This window comes from Dendropsophus ebraccatus, chromosome 11 (assembly GCF_027789765.1).
Source record: "Dendropsophus ebraccatus isolate aDenEbr1 chromosome 11, aDenEbr1.pat, whole genome shotgun sequence".
NCBI classification, from domain to species: Eukaryota; Metazoa; Chordata; class Amphibia; order Anura; family Hylidae; genus Dendropsophus; species Dendropsophus ebraccatus.
The window spans coordinates 27158938-27180399 of NC_091464.1; the positions used below are offsets into that span (position 1 = coordinate 27158938).

General features: G+C 43.0%; 1 protein-coding gene across 1 annotated transcript in view; it reads left to right on the plus strand.

The window, feature by feature from the left end:
• The window catches only part of TSPAN7 (tetraspanin 7), a 100290-nt gene extending 86766 nt beyond the window's left edge, over positions 1-13524 (plus strand). Inside the window, exons 7-8 of the mRNA XM_069945836.1 lie at positions 6849-6921; positions 12496-13524. Of these exons, the coding sequence (XP_069801937.1) occupies positions 6849-6917 (69 nt within the window). The 3' untranslated portion in view covers positions 6918-6921; positions 12496-13524. The remainder of the gene's footprint in view (positions 1-6848; positions 6922-12495) is intronic.
• Positions 13525-21462: the final 7938 nt, after the last annotated feature.

The window sequence follows — 21462 nt, forward strand, 5'->3', positions numbered from 1 at the left end:
ATAGGGGGGCAATGTTACGTATATTTTCATAATCGGCAACAACAGCCAACGTTTTACGAAAATATACATAGTGTGAACATAACCCACAGCTGTTTCCATATTTTCAAGGCAGCATCCAACTTCTTCAGTCACTGGTATTTAAATGCCGAACAATCGGTCTCAAACATGCTCAAGTTGCAGATACAAGCGTCTGATATTTGCAGCATGCTCGTAGGGTTGGATGAAAGGTTTCTGGTGAGATAAGGATTTCTCTTTAAATAAAATTTCAGTTTATAAGGGTATGTGCAGACTACAGAATACGCACAGAGACTTTAAGTGGATTCCGATGCGCGGCCTTCACTTGAAATTCCGCCCTTCCCATAGACTTAATAATATTCGCTGGCAAATTCCGCCTTCCGCCCAAAGAAGTGACAATTGACAAGTCTCAGTGCGTATTCCATAGTCTGCACGTACCCTGACACTTGACATATGAGAAGAAATAAAGGGTTTATGGTATATGTGAAATGCTACACCCGCCCAAAGTGCAAGGGCACCGGCTTTGTTTCTTGCTGGGCAATCTCTGAGTACTCTGCAGGAGCTAAAATAAAACCAATAGAAAATATTGATGTGAAGAAAGAAAATATTCTTCATCCGTGCAGGCAGCATTGATCACCGGACAGAATGAATGACCTGCGGCGTCCACATTATCTGTTGCCAGAGTAGTAATAACCTTTGTTCCTCTCTGTAATTGTTTAGCAGACTTGGTATAGACTGCTCTGGCAGCTATTTATGAATGAAATTCTTCTTCCGCCACATCACATCTCTCTGGTTGGTACATTTGACAAAGCTAAATCCCAAGTAACAATTAACCTGAAGGTTGCGAGTGAACGCCAATAAAATCTTAAGATTCTACTTTAGTTTTTTAGTGTGGTTCCAAAATGAGATTTTGTGGCTGCAAAATGTTAAAACATTACAATAATGTCTGGTTAATAAGATCAGCAAATGTAATTACCTGAATAAATATTGGCAGATTAACCTATTAAGCAATGTTCACACTATGTTTTTGCAATCCCTTTTTTCATCAGTTTTTACGAACAATGCTGAAAAAATGGATGCATTTGTGTGCATTTGTTTTGATCAGTTTTTCCATTGACTTCCATTTAAAAAAAAAGAGGATCAAAACGCATCTTTTTTTTTTTTTTACGTACACAAATACATGGTCAACCACATTTGTGTACATTAAAAAAAGGATACATTTTGATCTGTTTTTTTTATATATATATATATATATATATATATATATATATATATATATATATATATATATATAATGGAAGTCAGTGAAAAAATGGATGCACACAACGGATGCATCCTTTTTTTTTTTTGTTGTAAAAAATGGATGAAAAAACATTGAAAAAACGTAGTTATATGTTTTACAAGACTTACCGTAATTGATCTTAGGGGATTGTGTAGCACAAAATAGTGTAACAGTGATTTAGTATTTTGGGCCCCTTAGGAAAACCTAAATGGGCTTACACATTCAATATTTGTATCTATGATCCATTTCCGTTTGACATTTCATTGACTACCACAAATCCCATAAAATCGCTCTCTAAACACTCGAGAGCTGGATATCAAAATACCTCAACAGCTTGAAGTAGATCAGATGTCACATACAGAATATGAGTCCATGGAGGGATTGTATGCAGATGACACAGGCTGCGTGACTTCATGTGACAATACTTCTGTGTTCTGTCATGATGGTGGACCACAATTATCACCTCAGCCATAACTGGCAGCACTATGTTAACAGAAGGCAGTGCCAACTGATTAGGCGCTAACACAATGTTGGTGGCATATATACTAGGTGTCAGATAATTCAGCGCCTGGTGAGGCAGACCGCTTGCTGAATTATCTGACACTTAGTATATATGGAAACATAAGCTGTCAACTCAGGTGTCGACATCATGCAGGTGAGTATCTAAAATTTAATTAGAAAAAAATTTTCTGTAAATTACCGACCCCTTACCAAAGCTTCCCATAGAAATGTCATAGACGACAGTTGCACAATATACTAAGCTTGAACAACAAGTCCAACTTGGATTGGGTCCTTCTTTTCCCTGACAGCAGATGTCTCTGGGAATTATTATTTACTATATGTTGTTATCCTCAAACTTTGATCTGAGTGGATGCTACAGTAATGGTGATCTTTGTCTGTTCGTAGACATCTGTGACCAGCTTAACTCGCTCAAGGTGTTCTTCCATCATATAAAGTGATGATGTGTAGCTAACATGTACCATCACTTTCTGATGTGTGGGCGTCCGACTGTCAAGACCCCCACAGATCTTCAGAATAAAGGGGCCAGGAGCTCTAGTTAAGCACTAAGATCTCTTTACAGTTTTTCCCTGAGCAGCAATATTCCCAACCACACGCTGTGCAGTGAACTGTAAAACATCACCCTTCACTTTAATGCTGTTAAAGTGGACAAGTAAGAGGGGTCCGGTGTGGGGAAAAACTGTCAATATTCATAGGCTAAACTGACACTAAGAAATCCAAGGGTAAGCACACTGCTGTAGCAGTCAATAGTGTCAAAAAGCAGAAGGATTCTGGCACTCACTAACTCTTTAAAAAACCTTGAGAACTTATTCACAAGTCATGGACATGGTACAGTAGGACGTGTTTGGGAACCAGCGGAGAAAGGCCGAAACGCGTCCTACCGTACCATGTCCGTGATTTGTGAATAAATTGTCTACGTTTTGCAAACAATTGGTGAGTGCCGGATCCTTTTTGCTTTTTGGAAACTGACACTAAGGATCACGCATTTTTTACAGATAAGTTAGAAAACCATAATACATCATAAAGATTATAAGGTATTCATGTCTCTAGCTCAATGTTCTGATATAAAATGATCACTAGTTGTAAAGTGATAATACCAACAGTATAACAAAAAGCATGTATTTTTTCATGGAAACTAGAAAAAAGTTCTTTATTTTGCGCTGTCCAGGAATTTCTGGACCGGATTATATTCAGAGCATGTGAGCTTGCATGTGAATGCATTATTTGACTGTGACTAGCCTGGTGTGCTGTGGTGCTGAATAAAAGTACTCTCTATTAATGCAGGAGGACAAGTGGCTAGTATAGAAAACCATGGGAAATGTTACTATTTACATTGAATAGCACACAAATTTTAGATTCAAAATTCAGATCCACACATCGCAAATACAGTATAATGTAATACCTGATGCCCTGTAAGAGTTTTCAAGATTAGGGAGTAGGAAACATGACTGGAACGCGGTCATTGATCTTTAGCTTAATAGCTCAGTGTTCAACCCTATAGGACAATTGTGTTTAGGTGTCCTACTTATTTCTTTTTTTGCATTAATTATTATTTATTTATTTATTTATTTTGCATTATTCTGTATGGCCATTCTACCTTGCAGCTTGTCACATTCATATTGTCTTTTCATGTGTGCTGTGTTACAGTAGATAATATACCTGGAATAATATGTATATAAAAGTAAGGCCTTGTCCACAAATCCTTCTGTGATATCTGTAATGCAAAGTCCATAATTGCGGACGGATCAGGATAACGCTCAATGGACCGCAACCAATCATGGATCATGCAGACTCAGGACTATGAGCCCGAGCCGCAAATGCACCTATTTTTTTTTTTTTTTTTGTGGTCTGAATCACATGAAACCAGGGGTGTAACTACCACCATAGGAGCCATAGCAACTGCTATGGGGCCTGCCACATCAGGAGGCCCAGTGATACACTCCTGAAATACACTGGGCCTCCTGAGCCATCATCATTTGAAGCTCCCAGTGACAAGCACTTGCAGGTAAATGTTAAAGCGACTCTGTACCCACAGTCTGTGTCCCCCCCCCCCCCAAAACCACTTAGACCTTCAGAAAGCTGCTTTTAATCCAAGATCTGTCCTGGGGCCCCTTCGGCATTTATTGTCCCAAAAAACAACTTTTATACTTGCAGCCCTGTGTCAAACTGGCGTGGCTTTGAGTGTCTGTGCCCTAGGCCTGCGACGCCCCTCCGTCCTTCCTCTACACACTCTTCAGCGCATGTGCAGTGTTCAGACAAGTGATTAGGAGAAATCCTGCCTGGGGGCTTTTCTAAGGGGTGGAAAGGAGGGACGGAGGGGCGTCACAGGCCAGGGGCACAAACATTCCAGGCCACACCAGTTTGACACAGGGCTGAAAGTATAAAAGTTGCTATTTGGGACAATAACTACATCACCTGCCGAACGGACCCCAGGACAGATCTTTGATTAAAAGCAGCTATCCCACCCAATCGTACAAGCGGTTTTGGGGGGGGGGGTTGGCATATTGTGGGTACAGAGTCACTTGAAAGTTTATGACTACACTTGATGGATTTGTGGTCAGTCTAAAGTTTGCTATAGTGCGCAGCCATTTGTACCTACTCCCTTGCATGGAACCGTCAGCTGTAATTCATATTCCAAACTGATGACAATGTTAGATACTGTAGCTGTTAGGTTAAGAGACATGATAACTTATATATCAGTCTCTGCCTCCAGAATGTAGAAAATACTTTTATTCTATAGTAGAAAGAGTCAGAGGCGTTCCTAAGCTTCTGAAGGGCACAGGATCTGAATGCCCTACTCTATAGCTTTACAGTACTGGGAGGGCAGGCTTATGTTGCATAAGGGATCTGGCGGGTTCCCTTTAGGGTGGCCATGCACAATAATTGTTTGATGTAACCTGAGAAGTCAGTCTTTAGGGATTAGCGTTCTATGTATGTTATTAAATCGATTAGTTCTGACCAGTGGAAATTAGTTCCATCTGTTGTCACAGATTAAGGATTTCCTTTGATTTTTTTTCTCGGTCATACTGATTAAACACCACAATCGAATAGAATTTAATCAGCTCTCATGCAAAAAAAAAAAATTATAAAAAAATATACTTAAAACTCTTAAAGTAGCATGGCATTTTTTTCCCCATTTGCTTCCCAGCGACAGGCTCCTCTGTATACTCACCCATAATGACTTCTTAATTCTAGTGATAGAACGCCGTTCGGATTCCGCTGGTGTCACATCACTTCTGAGCCCTCTTCTTTCTTCAAGGCTTTTGAAAACCAGAAGTCAGTGTCTTCAATGCACCTCTATGCTGTCAGAGAGATGCATTGAAGACACTTACCTTCGACCTCTTTAGATGTGGGACAGCCTGAGAAGTGGTCACATGAGACCCAGCAGAATTTAAACGGCCTCATAGCCCCGAAATGACACAGCATTGCGGGAAAGCAGTCATCACAGGTGAGTATATAGAAGAGCTTGCAGCCGAGCCCCCCCCCCCCCCCCAAAAAAAAAAGCTGATCCCATAGGCTCTGTCACTTTGACCATGTGATCACAGGTGGATGTAGAGCTGCATAATTAATAGTATTTTTCTAGATTATTTTTTTTCTCACGAAATACATTGGTTGAAAGGACCATATTTACATTAATTTACGCCTCTTCACAAAAATCTGCAACCGAATGTTTGTCCAAACCAAATGTACTTTATACTATACAGTAGCTATTTAGTCTACATTTGACATCTACCTATTTACGTGTTGTAAATGGACGCATATCATGTAAATGGAAAAGATAAAGGGATTGTCCAAGATTAAAAAAATGATTAAAAAAAAACAAAAACTATACCCCACTGGTCAATGGGTTGTATCTGGTATTGCAGCTGAGCCCCATACCCCTGAACAGAGATGAACTAAAGCACCGGACGTCTATGCTACTTATACAATACAAACTTTACACGTTTGGCCGGAGCGTCACTCAAACTGTTCCTTGCTGCAATTGTACATCAGGAGAACATGGGGCTCTACAATAATCTTACATTTACTCCCTGTCTAGTGCATGTTTTGGACTTGAATACTACTTTAGGCTGGGTTCACACTACGTATATTTCAGTCAGTATTGTGGTCCTCCTATTGCAACCAAAACCAGGAGTGGATTAAAAACACAGAAAGGATCTGTTCACTCAATTTCAACATTGTGTGAACAGATCTTTTCTGTGTTTTTTTGTGATGGCCGTCATATAACAGTAAATAACTGCCATTATTTCAATATAACAGCCGTTGTTTTAAAATAATAGCAAATATTTGCCATTAAATGGCGGCCATCCACTCAATTTCAACATTGTGTGGACAGAGCCTTTCTGTGTTTTCAATCCACTCCTGGTTTTGGTTGCAATATGAGGACCACAATACTGACTGAAATATACGTAGTGTGAATCCAGCCTCAAAGGGGAACTATCTGCAGGTTAGACAAATCTAACCTGCTGATATGTCCCTATTGCACAGGAGACGCCAAGGAGGAAGGGATGTGTCTTACCTTCCTCCTCGGCACCATTGCGGTGCAATTATTCGTGTTTCCTATGGTTTTTTGAGACTGTTAGGAGCACTGGGGGTGGGGGTATTAAGAGTACTGCCTGCCCCCATAGTGCCAATCAGGCCCCTGGCCGTCCTGCCCATTTCTAACGATAAAGAATGGATCGGGCCGGCCAAGGGCAGGCTGGATCGGTGCGGGCAGTGCTCCTAGCCCTTCCCCGAAGGGTTCCTAACAGTCTCACCAGACCGCGGAGCACACGACTAACCAGATAGGTCTAACCTGATAGTTCCCCTTTAACTATGTTCATCTGATATCCAGACACTTTTAGAAATCATGTATTGGGTACCATTGATGCTGGATAAAAGGAGTGTAACTTTTGTTCCTGTCTGCGCCTTTGCACGTAGTATTGTTCTGAAACAATAAGAATAAGACGTAGAGTAGAAAATAGATATTTATTAAGATACAATGGGAGATGATTGCCGTCTAATGTATGTATTCTGCTCCTTTGTCTTCCAGCTGATTGGGATGCTGTTGGCGTGCTGTCTTTCCCGGTTTATCACTGCAAATCAGTACGAGATGGTGTAACATGGTAAATTTCCGCTTTTGTTTTTTCCCGCTGTCTAGCAATGGGCCACTGGCATCCTCTCTCACTTACTCGCCTCAGATTGTATTCGCTTTTAAATTGCTGAAGCAAATGCCGCCATTTAGTACTAATCAATTCAGCTGGTAATAATGTGTCTGGCCTTATTTGTGTATGCAAGGCGCTTACGGATACGGCTCCTGCAATTTATCTATGAACGCTTTTTCATCTGTAAGATAGGAAGCCGAGTAAATGCAATTTCCCTAATACAGCATTAGCGGCTATATATTGGGTTGCTAAAACAGCAGGATATTGTTTTTGTAGATTTGGCTTTTATTGCATAGAAATTGGGGGGGGGGGGATATACAGGTTTATTTTAATTGTCAGTTTAGATTTCATTATCCTATTGTGCAGAATTAAAGCGGTATTCCCATCACACCTTTCTTTTCTCGTGTAGAGCTGCCCTCCTGTCCACCTGCTGTGCAAGGAACTGGAAGACGTCTGCATTCAGCTGAGCAGGGCGCTTTCCTGTTCTCTACACAGCAGGTGGATGGGAGCAATACAGTACAGGAATAATCAATGGAAAGGCTGGGAGTAGCAGTCGCATCACTATCGATCAGAGGGATGACATGTTCTGGCAGTATATACCCTGTTTCCCTCGAAAATAAGACAGTGTCTTATATTAACTTTTGCTCCCAAAGATGTTATGCGTCTTATTTAAGAGGATGACTTAATTTTCCATGAAGAAGAATTCACACTTCCTCCCTGTCCTGATTCTCCCCTCACTGTCCCATCAGTCCTGTCTCTCCCCTCACTGTCCCATCAGTCCTGTCTCTCCCCTCACTGTCCCATCAGTCCTTACTCTCCCCTCACTGTCCCATCAGTCCGGTCTCTCCCCTCACTGTCCCATCAGTCCTGTCTCTCCCCTCACTGTCCCCTCAGTCATGTCTCTCCCCTCACTGTCCCATCAGTCCTGTGTCTCTCCCCTCACTGTCCCATCAGTCCTGACTCTCCCCTCACTGTCCCATCAGTCATGTCTCTCCCCTCACTGTCCCATCAGTCCTGTCTCTCTCCCCTCACTGTCCCATCAGTCCCGACTCTCCCCTCACTGTCCCCTCACTGTCCCATCAGTACTGTCTCTCTCCCCTCACTGTCCAGTCAGTCCTGTCTCTTCCCTCACTGTCCCATCAGTCCGGACTCTCCCCTCACTGTCCCATCAGTTCTGTCTCTTCCCTCACTGTCCCATCAGTCCGGACTCTCCCCTCACTGTCCCATCAGTCCCGTCTCTCCCCTCACTGTCCCATCAGTTCTGTCTCTCCCCTCACTGTCCCATCAGTCCTGTCTCTTCTCTCACTGTCCCATCAGTCCTGTCTCTCCCCTCACTGTCCCATCAGTCCTGTCTCTCCCCTCACTGTCCCATCAGTCCTGTGTCTCTCCCCTCACTGTCCCATCAGTCCTGTGTCTCTCCCCTCACTGTCCCATCAGTCCCGTCTCTCCCCTCACTGTCCCATCAGTCCCGTCTCTCCCCTCACTGTCCCATCAGTTCTGTCTCTCCCCTCACTGTCCCATCAGTCCTGTCTCTCCCCTCACTGTCCCATCAGTCCTGTGTCTCTCCCCTCACTGTCCCATCAGTCCCGTCTCTCCCCTCACTGTCCCATCAGTCCCGTCTCTCCCCTCACTGTCCCATCTCTCCCCTCACTGTCTTATCAGTCCTGTCTCTCCCCTCACTGTCCCATCTCTCCCCTCACTGTCTTATCAGTCCCGTCTCTCCCCTCACTGTCCCATCTCTCCCCTCACTGTCTTATCAGTCCTGTCTCTCCCCTCACTGTCCCATCTCTCCCCTCACTGTCTTATCAGTCCTGTCTCTCCCCTCACTGTCCCATCTCTCCCCTCACTGTCTTATCAGTCCCGTCTCTCCCCTCACTGTCCCATCTCTCCCCTCACTGTCTTATCAGTCCCGTCTCTCCCCTCACTGTCCCATCAGTCCCGTCTCTCCCCTCACTGTCCCATCTCTCCCCTCACTGTCTTATCAGTCCTGTCTCTCCCCTCACTGTCCCATCTCTCCCCTCACTGTCTTATCAGTCCCGTCTCTCCCCTCACTGTCCCATCTCTCCCCTCACTGTCTTATCAGTCCCGTCTCTCCCCTCACTGTCCCATCAGTCCTGTCTCTCCCCTCACTGTCCCATCAGTCCTGTGTCTCTCCCCTCACTGTCCCATCAGTCCTGTCTCTCCCCTCACTGTCCCATCAGTCCTGTGTCTCTCCCCTCACTGTCCCATCAGTCCCGTCTCTCCCCTCACTGTCCCATCTCTCCCCTCACTCTCTTATCAGTCCCGTCTCTCCCCTTACTGTCTGGTCCCCTTCAGGACTGGCCAATGTACCTCTGCCGGGTCCCGGTAACAGCAATGTGGTGCAGAGACTGTGGTGGTCACACAAGACAACGACTGCCAGACTGGAGACAGTGGGATGGCTGTAGCTACCGATACCCCCACGCTGTGCATCCTCAGCACGCTGCCCGGCCTCTTCACAGAGTGGCGCATAGACATTATCACACTAGCGGCCTGCGTCTTCCCTTCTAGTGCACCACCACTTCCCCTCACAAGGCACAGAGGTTGGCAGAGGGTAGCAGCATGGTGTCATGGTGGCGGCAGGGGTCTTATTTTCAGGGGATGCAGGGGTCTTATTTTTGGGGGGATGCCTTAGTTTAAACTGTCATGTAAATCCTCCACTATGCCATATTTTCGGAGGATGTCTTATTTTTGGGGAAACACGGTGCCACCACTTGACAACTTGGTGAAATTTTACAAAGTTGCATAAAAAGCTATGAATTGCAATATGCAACCGTACAGTGGGTAGTGGCTTATAATGACAATATTCTATCATTTATTTTTATATGTATAGGCATGAGTACTAATAAAGGGCAATACTTTCAGTCAAAAGCAAGAAAGATGTCAGACTTATCACCAGGATGTTGTACTAACAGGATAAACTACAAGCTTTACTATATTGGATTTACTGCTAATTCTTGCACATTAAAAGGGTCACCCAGACTTAATAAATTGAAGGGGAACTCCAAAATAAAATTCTTTCAAACCCATGGTGTCAGAAAGTTATACAGATATGTAGATTATGGTGGTCCATCAAGTTCGAATACTGACTGGTTCCAAGACGACAATTGTATATTGAAAAGAGCAAAACTGGTAATTGGTAAAGCAAGTCCTTACATACAACAGTTAGAAATAGTGACTGAAAGCTGTAAACGACTTTCTTGGAGCATTTTCAGAGAACAGTACAGATTACACAGGGTTCCAGAAAAATAAAATGAAGCCGTACTCACTTGGTGCTCAAAGGAGCAACTCATCCTGACAGAGGTAAAGAGCAGTACAGGACATGTATCACACTGTACTGTAGAGGAGATACTAGACACACACAGCAGTACACGACATGTAGTATCACACTATACTGTAGAGGAGATACTAGACACACACAGCAGTACACGACATGTAGTATCACACTATACTGTAGGGGAGATACTAGACACACACAGCAGTACAGGACATGTAGTATCACACTGTACTGTAGAGGAGATACTAGACACACACAGCAGTACACGACATGTAGTATCACACTTTACTGTAGGGGAGATACTAGACACACAGCAGTATTGGATATGTAGTATCACACTTTACTGTATAGACGAGATACTAGACACACACACACAGCAGTACAGGACATGTAGTACCACACTTTACTGTATAGAGGAGATACTAGACACACAGCAGTACAGGACATGAAGTATTACACTGTACTGTAGAGAGGGGATGATAGACACACAGCAGAACAGGATGTGTAGTATCACACTGCACTGTAGAGGAGATACTAGACACACACAGCAGTACAGGACATGTGGTATCACACTGTACTGTAGAGAGGAGATACTAGACACACACAGCAGCACAGGACATGTAGTATCTCCCTATACTGTAGAGAGGAGATACTAGACACACAGCAGCACAGGACATGTAGTATCTCACTATACTGTAGAGAGGAGATACTAGACACACAGCAGTACAGGACATTTAGTATCACACTGTACTGTAGAGAGGAGATACTAGACACACACAGCAGTACAGGACATGTAGTATCACACTATACTATAGGGAGGAGATACTACATGTCCTGTACTGCTGTGTGTGTCTAGTATCTCCTCTCTACAGTATAGTGAGATACTACATGTCCTGTACTGCTGTGTGTCTAGTATCACACTATACTGTAGAGAGGAGATACTAGACACATACAACAGTACAGGACATGTAGTATCACACTATACTGTAGGGAGGTACTACATGTCCTGTACTGCTGTGTGTGTCTAGTATCTCCTCTCTACAGTATAGTGTGATACTACATGTCCTGTACTGCTGTGTGTGTCTAGTATCACACTATACTGTAGAGAGGAGATACTAGACACATACAGCAGTACAGGACATGTAGTATCACACTATACTGTAGAGAGGAGATACTAGACACATACAGCAGTACAGGACATGTAGTATCACACTATACTGTAGAGAGGACATACTAGACACACAGTAGTACAGGACATGTATCAGACTGCACTGTAGAGGGAATACTAGACACATACAGCAGTACAGGACATGTAGTATCACACTATGCTGTAGGGAGGAGATACTAGACACATACAGCAGTACAGGACATGTGGTATCACACTGTACTGTAGAGAGGAGATACTAGACACACACAGCAGCACAGGACATGTAGTATCTCACTATACTGTAGAGAGGAGACACTAGACACACAGAAGTACAGGACATGTAGTATCTCACTATATACTGTAGGGAGGAGATACTAGACACACACAGCAGTACAGGACATATAGTATCACACAATACTGTAGGGAGGAGATACTAGACAGCCAATCACTGCATATACTTCACTAATACTGGGTTTTTACCAGTAAAATGGTGACGTTTATTGGTCAGTTATCTAGCTATTCACATGTGCTGCAAATCCTGACCATGTGTAGCCTTGTATGTTGGGTCTGGCTTGAAGTTACAATGGTCCAGAAAGGAACATTGTCTATTAAAAATATTGAATAACCTGAGGCCAATGTAATTTGATTGACCACTGTAATTCTTTTTGAAAATCTCACTTTATCCAGTACTTATCAGGTGCTGTATGTCCTGCAGGAAGTGCAAAGAGGTTCACCATTTTTTATTTCTTTCAAATCAACTGGTGCCAGCTGCTGTATGTCCTGCAGGAAATGGTATTCTTTGCCAGTTTGGCGACCAGGAGAGGTTTTCTATGTGGATTTGCTACTGTAACTGCTCTGGGCAGTTCCTGACATGGACAGAGGTTGCAAACAGAGAGCACTGTGTCAGACTGGAGAGAATACACCACTTCCTGCAGGACATACAGCAGCTGATTAGTACTGGAAGACTTGAGATTTGTTAATAGAACTAAATTACAAATTTCTGGCACCAGTTGATTTTAAGGGAAAAAAAATAATTCATATATTTAGTGGAAAGTTCTAACCTATTTATTGCTTTATTTCCCCCCCCCCCTAGGATCCACCCATTACTACATCAGGAGGTGAAGGAATCGAGAAGGAATTTACAGAATGTTAGAGCACACAACACATTACCAAGCACTCCGTGTTCCCATTTTGTAGTGTAACCATCCGTTCCAGTAAAGTTGTGCCATGAAGAGTAGCCTGTATAGTGTCTAACTGCACACTTCCTCCCTGGAAGGCTTTTCGTATGATGGCACTCTGTGTGTTCTTTAGTCATACTGTAGTTGTATTGTTACTATGATAATCCATTAACTGCCTCGACCTGGCTGTGCATGCAGTGGCTGATACAAACAAAGGGACAAAGACGTCCTTACCTACGGTTTATTAAATGTTCCACACATTTATATAAATCAATTCATGAAAAACAAATATAGCCTATCTAATCTTTTTTATATATATCTCTATATATTTATTTACAAGGCATACTTCTTTTTTTATTTTTGCCATATACCACATTAATTACAATAAATCTGTGATATTACAATACTTGAAGAGTCATGTTGAACTATGTTGTGCTTTAAATGACATCCAGTAGGCCTAAATCTAGGCCGCACCCTGGATTCTTACTGTGTGCTGTATGCCTCTTGCTAATGATCTTCGTCTAGTGAATTTCTTGCTTCCAATTCCAAGATCTTGTGTTTCACTGTTATTAAACTGTTGTTGCTTACTGTGAAGGCAATATATCAGCGCTTTTTTATCCTTTTAGTGTACAGCTAACCTCAATTGTGTTGTTAGGCCTATTTTATTTTTTTTTTCTTCCTAGCTAATGTCGCTCCTGTTTTTGTTCTCCACATGTTGCTATGGAAGTACAGCAACCAAATGATATTTTAAGGAAAGCGTGAAAAAAAAGTATAAGTAAGGGCAGACAATGGAAATGTTCCAACCTTTTTAAAGATAAAATTGGAATATAGGATTTTTATTTTATTTTATTTTTTTCTTATGTCTCCATCTAGCATGCTGAGGAAAATGCTTTGATATTGTGAGCATTTGTGATATATATTAATAAACTGAACTACAAACAGTCCATTGTGTTACTTTATTGCAATCTTTTGGGTATAGACAGACCATCAAAATCGATTGCTCCAATATCATCTCAGTCATTTTCTGTATTTTAAGCCGAATCATATCATTGTCACCAATTGTTTAGGTAGGCTTGCCGTTTCTAAATATCTGCATGCAAGAATATTGGTACTCGCTGGATACTGGTTATGGCCAGTTTCACACGTACTGCTTCTCCATTTTATCCAGTATTTTGGCGGATCCTGCAATAGAGACACCAAATGAAGCCGCCAACACAAGTGTAAACCCAGCCTTAGGCCAGTTTCACATGTACCGCATTGCAGTGGATTTCACGCTGTGAGTTCTGCTGAGAAAATGTAGCGCCTGCCCACTTACCCCACCACGCTTCCACTAGCTTCTCTGGCTCCCGCCTTTCTGGTGTCCCGCTTAGCCAATCAGGGAGCCGAAAAAGCACAGAAGTGCAGACAGGTAATATATTAGCCCGGCACCGATGGGTAAAGTGGGCAGGGGCTGCATTCTCGCAGCTCAATGAAAATCACAGTATCACAGTTTGAAATTCACTGCGATGCAGTACATGGCTTAAGGGCCCTATTCCACCGGTCGATTATCGTTCGCATAATCGTTAACGAATAACGATCTCAAATGACCGCTATTGCGAAAGACCTGAAAACGTTCACTCATTTCCATGGAACGATAATCGTTACTTATGATCGTAATTGCGATCGTTTTTTCTTCGATATTTCTTCGCTATTGCGTTTGTATCTATTGCGAACGACCGAACAATGTCTTATTCAATGCGAACATTTTGCGAACGAGCAACGATAAAAATAGGTCCAGGTCTTATAAAGTGATCCACGATTTCTCGTTTGGCCGTTAATCGTTAACTGCATTTCAACCGAACGATTATCGTTTAGATTCGAACGATTTAACGATAATCGTCCGGTGGAATAGGGCCCTAAGGCTGGGTTTACACTTGTGTTGAAGGCTTCATTTGGTTCCTCTATTGCAGGATCAGCCAAAATACTGGATAAAATAGAGTAGCATGCTGTTCTGTTTTGTCCGGTAATGTATCAGACATCATGACAAAAACCTGACGGCTCCACTAAAGTCTCCGGGGTCCATTAGAGGCTGTTGGTGTCCATCAAGTTTGTCATAGTTCTGCTCCAGTGACAGAGCACAAAAACAGAAGAAAGAACTCTGGTGTGAACATAGCCATATTCTTTTATAGGCAACAGTTATCCATACTCCACAGTCTTCAATATCAATAAATCATGCATTCAGAGAAAATGTCACAACCATGAGTATTCCTTTTATAACTTGTATAATTTTTTAAACGATTTGGAAGCTTAGAGTGGACTTCAGATGAAAAAAAAACAAACTTCCAGGTGCTCTTAGATCCTCACATAGAGTATAATCATAAATCAAGAAAAAACAAGCGCCAGCTTGCCGCTCCTTGCTTTGCATGCAGCTCAGGCTCTAATGGGAGATGGAAACTGTGCAGTTTTTTGCCCTTGTGAACAAACCCCACACTAGACCAATTGAGAAGATCCTTGATCTTGGGGCCCTTTGTAACTGTCGGATCTTGAGCACATTTAATGTTTTATAGAGTTTCTCCCCTTAGCATTTGCATTAAAGCAAATGTACCATCAGGTACAATCACTTTAAGTTTAGCCCATGAATAGAACAGCGGAGAAGCCAGTGCCACATTCCTTTTTTTGAACTATGGTCCAGTTCCTGTGTACAACGCTATTCTATTTACAGGCACCGGCCTGGAGCATCATACAGGGGAGGGCATTTCCATCCACTGGTGGCGGTTGGGTCGCCTCCAGTGTTTGAACCTGGCTGGTGCCCATGAATAGAACGGCGCTGTACACGGTAGCTGGGTCGTGGTTCAAAAAAAGGACTGAGGCACCGACTTCCCTGCGCCGGCGCCGTTCTATTCATGAGCAAAACTTTGAGCGGAGAGCATCAGGCTTATTCACTTTAAGTTTTGCTCATGGATCCACCTAAATTCCACCTATTTTACTCAGTGTGCAAGGGCCTCTTATTCTGCTGTATTTTTGGTTTTTATGCAGTTAGTAAGGTTTTATGCATCATTTATGGAGACTTTTGAGCAGTACTCCAGATAGACCCTCGCTTAGTTTTTTTTGCGCAAGGACTGAAGATTTTTGCGTAGCATGTGAAAAGTGCTCAAATAATACATACCCCTCCCTAAATGTACCTCTTGTGAATTGTGTATGTTATATAGATGGATTCTGATGAACATTAGTCAGCGTGCTGGACACCTCTTTGTAAACCTACTTGAATATCATACAAGGATCAGTCAGCTCAGTCATTATCAATGGTTGATTTAAAGGAGCAATTTTGCCAGAGATTTTCATCAACAACAACACAATTCTGCACTAATGTCTGACTGCCATAAAGGAAAATTAGGTTAGGAGATGTGTGCAGCGAAATATTGTTTCATTAAAAAACAAAGTCTCTGATAGAAATCAATTTATAATGATCTCATTGACAATCACTAATAGCACTAAATCTAGTATTATAGCCTATTACTGCTGACGCTGTTGTGAGAATAATAACCAATGTTTCCTAACCACACTATGGACATGCACACTCAGCCCTGTATTCATGTTTATTTCAAGAGGAAAAGGGCAACCAGCAGCCGAAGGACACCACCGGCTAACACAGCAAGAAATGTTGGGGCATGTTGAAATGTTTAAATCCTAATTTTTGTAACATAAATGTAAAAACTGAAAAATGTTGCTATGCAGTCTGCTAGTTGGCTTACAACTGGACTATGGGTGAACCATGAAAAAATTTCTGGATAAAAGACCACTCTCAAAAGTATGATTCAGGTGAGTACTACTAGGTCAGTTGTTGGGAAACATGCCTTATCACACCACCCATGCATTGCCTAGACCTGGCCTTCAGCCAAAATGATTGGAGAAGTGAACTTGTGAGTAGAGATGAGCGAACCTGGAGCATGCTCGAGTCGATCCGAACCCGAACTTTCGGCATTTGATTAGTGGTGGCTGCTGAAGTTGGATAAAGCCCTAAGGCTATGTGGAAAACATGGATATAGTCATTGGCTGTATCCATGTTTTTCAGACAACCTTAGAGCTTTATCCAAGTTCAGCAGCCCCCGCTAATCCCGGTTCGCTCATCTCTACTTGTGAGTAAAGATGATCGAACATCGGGATTTTGCTGGAGAAAGGCAAAGTAGGTCAGCACTTCCAATAAAACTTTGTTCTTTATTTCTTTACTCCATTAAAAATTGAACAGAAAGGCAGATACAAAAAAAGAAAAAATACACATCTGACGCGTTTCTGGCTATACGCCCTTAATAGATGGAAAACAGGGATACAGCCATTACTACCTAGGCTGTGTCCCTGTTTTCCAGGCGGTACTCGGGCAGTCTCCACCTTCCCCACGGAACGTAAAGGCATCGGGCATCAAATGCTGAAGGTTCAAGTTCGATCGAACCTGCAAAATCCCAATGTTCGATCATCTCTACTTGTGAGGAGGAACGCTATATAGAGGCCAATAATACCTTAAAGACACTACAGAGTTTATTGACTGACTGGAATGAAGCTTAACTAGGGATGGTCCGAACCGAGTTCGGTAATGATTCCCGCTGTCGGGAGGACCGCCTGGAAAACTGGCATACAGCCATAGCCATTGGCTGTATCCCAGTTTTCCAGGCGTTACTCCCGCTGTATCCGCCCGCTGCACGGAGCGGGCAGACAGCGGGAATCTGCTGCCGAGCGTTCGGGTTCATACGAACCCGAACCTCGGCAGGTTCGGACCATCCCTAAGCTTAACCATAAGATGGATTGTAAGGGGAGGGAACATGTAACCAATACCAAGGACAAGGAGGTACAAGAAGGTTACAGCCCCTCAATGCCTTATGATAATACAACAGATTAATACAATAAGCATATTATTTTACATTTTTCAAGTGATTCATTGTCCTATGGAAAAAAACACCCTGTCATCTCTTTCTTCACCAGTCATTCTAGTTATGCTAATTTTACAAGCACATTATTATACACAATTACACACTATTATAGATGTACTGCCATTATAAATAAGTGTATCATAATTATTAGTAATACTCAATGCCAGACTTATGTGTGACTAGTGGGGTCGCTTGCACCAGGTGTTGGCAACAAGACTAACATTGGGATGGGTGATTGATGAAGCCTAAAACTCGTCCATCCATACTGTCCTTGGCAGGGCTGATATCAGCATCGGCTGCTGAGTACTATGTCCAGAACTTTAACTAAAATCGCTTGTAATGAGTGCTTACAGTTAAATGAGGTGCACTGACAAAACGAGGAGCCATTGACTCCTCACCCTTTTAGTCAACCTTGTGGTCGCAGGCAGTGTTATGCCTGCAGTCACAAGAAGACGCTCTCTCCCACTGAGTTCCAGTGTTTGAGTGGCATCTCTCAAGTGCCACTTGCAGAGCTGAGATGGAAAGAAGTTGCCGAAGGACTGCACGGGAGCCAGGTGAGTAGAGGAGTCTGTTTTTTGTTTGTTATATTACATGCGTGGCTAACTACCTACCGAGAGTAGTTACCAACATGGGGATGCCGCTATTTACTGTTGGGTGATTACTACCAGGGCCAAGGGGGTTAAAGGGGAACTCCACATAAGGAAATCTTGTTTTCTATTAAAAGTTATATAGATGTGTCTATACAATGTATTACCATTAGAGATGAGTGAACCTTGAGCATGCTCGAGTCCATCTGAACCCGAACGTTTGGCATTTGATTAGCGGTGGCTGCTGAACTTGGATAAAGCCCTAAGGCTATGTGGAAAACATGGATATAGTCATTGGCTGTATCCATGTTTTCCAGACAACCTTAGAGCTTTATCCAAGTTCAGCAGCCCCAGCTAATCAAATGCCGAATGTTCGGGTTCGGATGGACTCGAGCCAGAACCCAGTTCGCTCATCTCTAATTACATATCTGTACGGTTCTGCCACACTGGTAGCTGATTGAAATCCAGGAAGTTAAGAAAAATGGCCTCTGTGGCAACCCACATTGTCTCCTGCTCACTCTGCCCTTCCACCTTAGGAGACAAAAATTACATGCCTATGTCTCACATTGTGTGTGTTTGCTGAGCACAGGCTGATGATGCAGGCAGGGCATGATGTCACAGGAGGCAGGCTGGATTTCCCAATCCTGTGAGTGATTCACCATCTCTGACGGCCAGAAGCAGCTGCTGCAACTTCGCTGATTGTGCAGAAGTCTGCAGGGAAATTAAGGCTGTCTTCACACATGCTGGAGTTTCATTGCAGTACTGCAGCGTCTTAACAACAATGATGCAGTAACACGATTAAATTATGCTAAACGACAGAGAGGAATAGAGCTGGCACTGCCAATCCCACCTGCAAAAAACAAGGCATAAACAGTATATCCCATGTAAGATAATTTTGGATAAAGTCCTTATTATGGGGCTTAACCTCAAAGAAAAAAGATGCTTGATCACAATATGTGTGTGGAAATGAAAATAATTATTATTTAAAAAAAATTTCTTTACTTTATTCCAATATCAGCATTACAAGTAGAAGCAGTGTGCTGTGTGGTGTTATAGGTAGAGAATACAGTGTGCTGTGTGGTGTTATAGGTAGAGAATACAGTGTGCTGTGTGGTGTTACAGGTAGAGAATACAGCGTGCTGTGTGGTGTTAGGGGTAGAGAATACAGTGTGCTGTGTGGTGTTATAGGTAGAGAATACAGTGTGGTGTTACCGGTAGAGAATACAGTGTGCTGTGTGGTGTTACAGGTAGAGAATACAGCGTGCTGTGTGGTGTTACAGGTAGAGAATACAGCGTGCTGTGTGGTGTTAGGGGTAGAGAATACAGTGTGGTGTTACAGGTAGAGAATACAGCGTTCTGTGTGGTGTTACCGGTAGAGAATACAGTGTGCTGTGTGGTGTTATAGGTAGAGAATACAGTGTGCTGTGTGGTGTTACAGGTAGAGAATACAGTGTGCTGTGTGGTGTTACAGGTAGAGAATACAGTGTGGTATTACAGGTAGAGGATACAGCGTGCTGTGAAGTGTTACAGGTAGAGGATACAGCGTGCTGTGTGTCATTACAGGTAGTAACTGTGTGCTGTGTGGTCTAACAGGTAGAGAATATAGCGTGCTGTGTGGTGTTACAGGTAGAGAATACAGCATGCTGTGTGGTGTTACAGGTAGAGAATACAGAGTGCTGTGTGGTGTTACAGGTAGAGAATACAGTGTGCTGTGTGGTGTTACAGGTAGAGAATACAGTGTGGTGTTACAGGTAGAGGATACAGCGTGCTGTGTGTCGTTACAGGTAGTAACTGTGTGCTGTGTGGTGTTACAGGTAGAGAAAACAGTGTGCTGTGTGGTCTTACAGGTAGAGGATACAGCGTGCTGTGTGGTGTTACAGGTAGAGGATACAGCGTGCTGTGTGGTGTTACAGGTAGAGAATACAGTGTGCTGTGTGGTGTTACAGGTAGAGAATACAGTGTGGTATTACAGGTAGAGGATACAGCGTATTGTGTAGTGTTACAGGTAGAGAATACAGTGTGCTGTGTGATGTTACAGGTAGAGAATACAGCGTGCTGTGTGGTGTTACAGGCAGAGAATACAGCGTGCTGTGTGGTGTTACAGGTAGAGAATACAGCGTGCTGTGTGGTGTTACAGGTAGAGAATACAGCGTGCTGTGTGGTGTTACAGGTAGAGAATACAGCGTGCTGTGTAGTGTTACAGGTAGAGAATACAGTGTGCTGTGTGGTGTTACAGGTAGAGAATACAGCATGCTGTGTGGTGTTACAGGTAGAGTATACAGCGTGCTGTGTGGTGTTACAGGTAGAGAATACAGCGTGCTGTGTGGTGTTACAGGTAGAGAATACAGTGCTGTGTGGTGTTACAGGTAAAGAATACAGCGTGCTGTGTGCGGTTACAGGTAGAGAATATAGTGTGCTGTGTGGTGTTACAGGTAAAGAATACAGCGTGCTGTGTGGTGTTACAGATAGAGAATACAGTGTGCTGTGTGGTGTTACAGGTAGAGAATACAGTGTGCTGTGTGGTGTTACAGGTAGAGGATACAGCGTGCTGTGTGGTTTTACAGGTAGAGAATACAGTGTGCTGTGTGGTGTTACAGGTAGAGAATACAGTGTGCTGTGTGGTGTTACAGGTAGAGAATCCAGTGCGCTGTGTGGTGTTACAGGTAGAGAATACAGCGTGCTGTGTGGTGTTACAGGTAGAGAATACAGCATGCTGTGTGGTGTTACACGTAGAGAATACAGTGTGCTGTGTGGTGTTACAGGTAGAGAATACAGCGTGCTGTGTGGTGTTACAGGTAAAGAATACAGCGTGCTGTGTGGTGTTACAGATAGAGAATACAGTGTGCTGTGTGGTGTTACAGGTAGAGGATACAGCGTGCTGTGTGGTTTTACAGGTAGAGAATACAGTGTGCTGTGTGGTGTTACAGGTAGAGAATACAGTGTGCTGTGGGGGTGGGACTACAAGAAATGATAAAGCACTGCAAATAATTTAGTAACATGATAAAACTGCAATGTGTAAACGCAGGGGCACATGGGCGAAAGCATTGCATTCTGGAACCTGTAGTACTGTGTACAACTGCTCATCCAGGAAGCACAGCAACACAATACAGAACAAAACCCCCCAAAACAAATGGAATTTCAGTAGTTTTAAAACTGGGATAGATAGATAGGTAAATAATGTCTTTTGCTTCTGTAGAAGTTAAATTTTTTCCATCTACCTGTAGTTCCCCTTTATCTACAGGGAGATTAACTACATGGGGGATAACATTTACTTAGGGCACTACCTACTGGGGGGATGTTTACATGGGAGATTATACCTACTACTTAAGGATTCTACCTATTGGAAGCCTACTTACTATATGGATGTACAGCGGGGCCGGCCTACCTACCATGT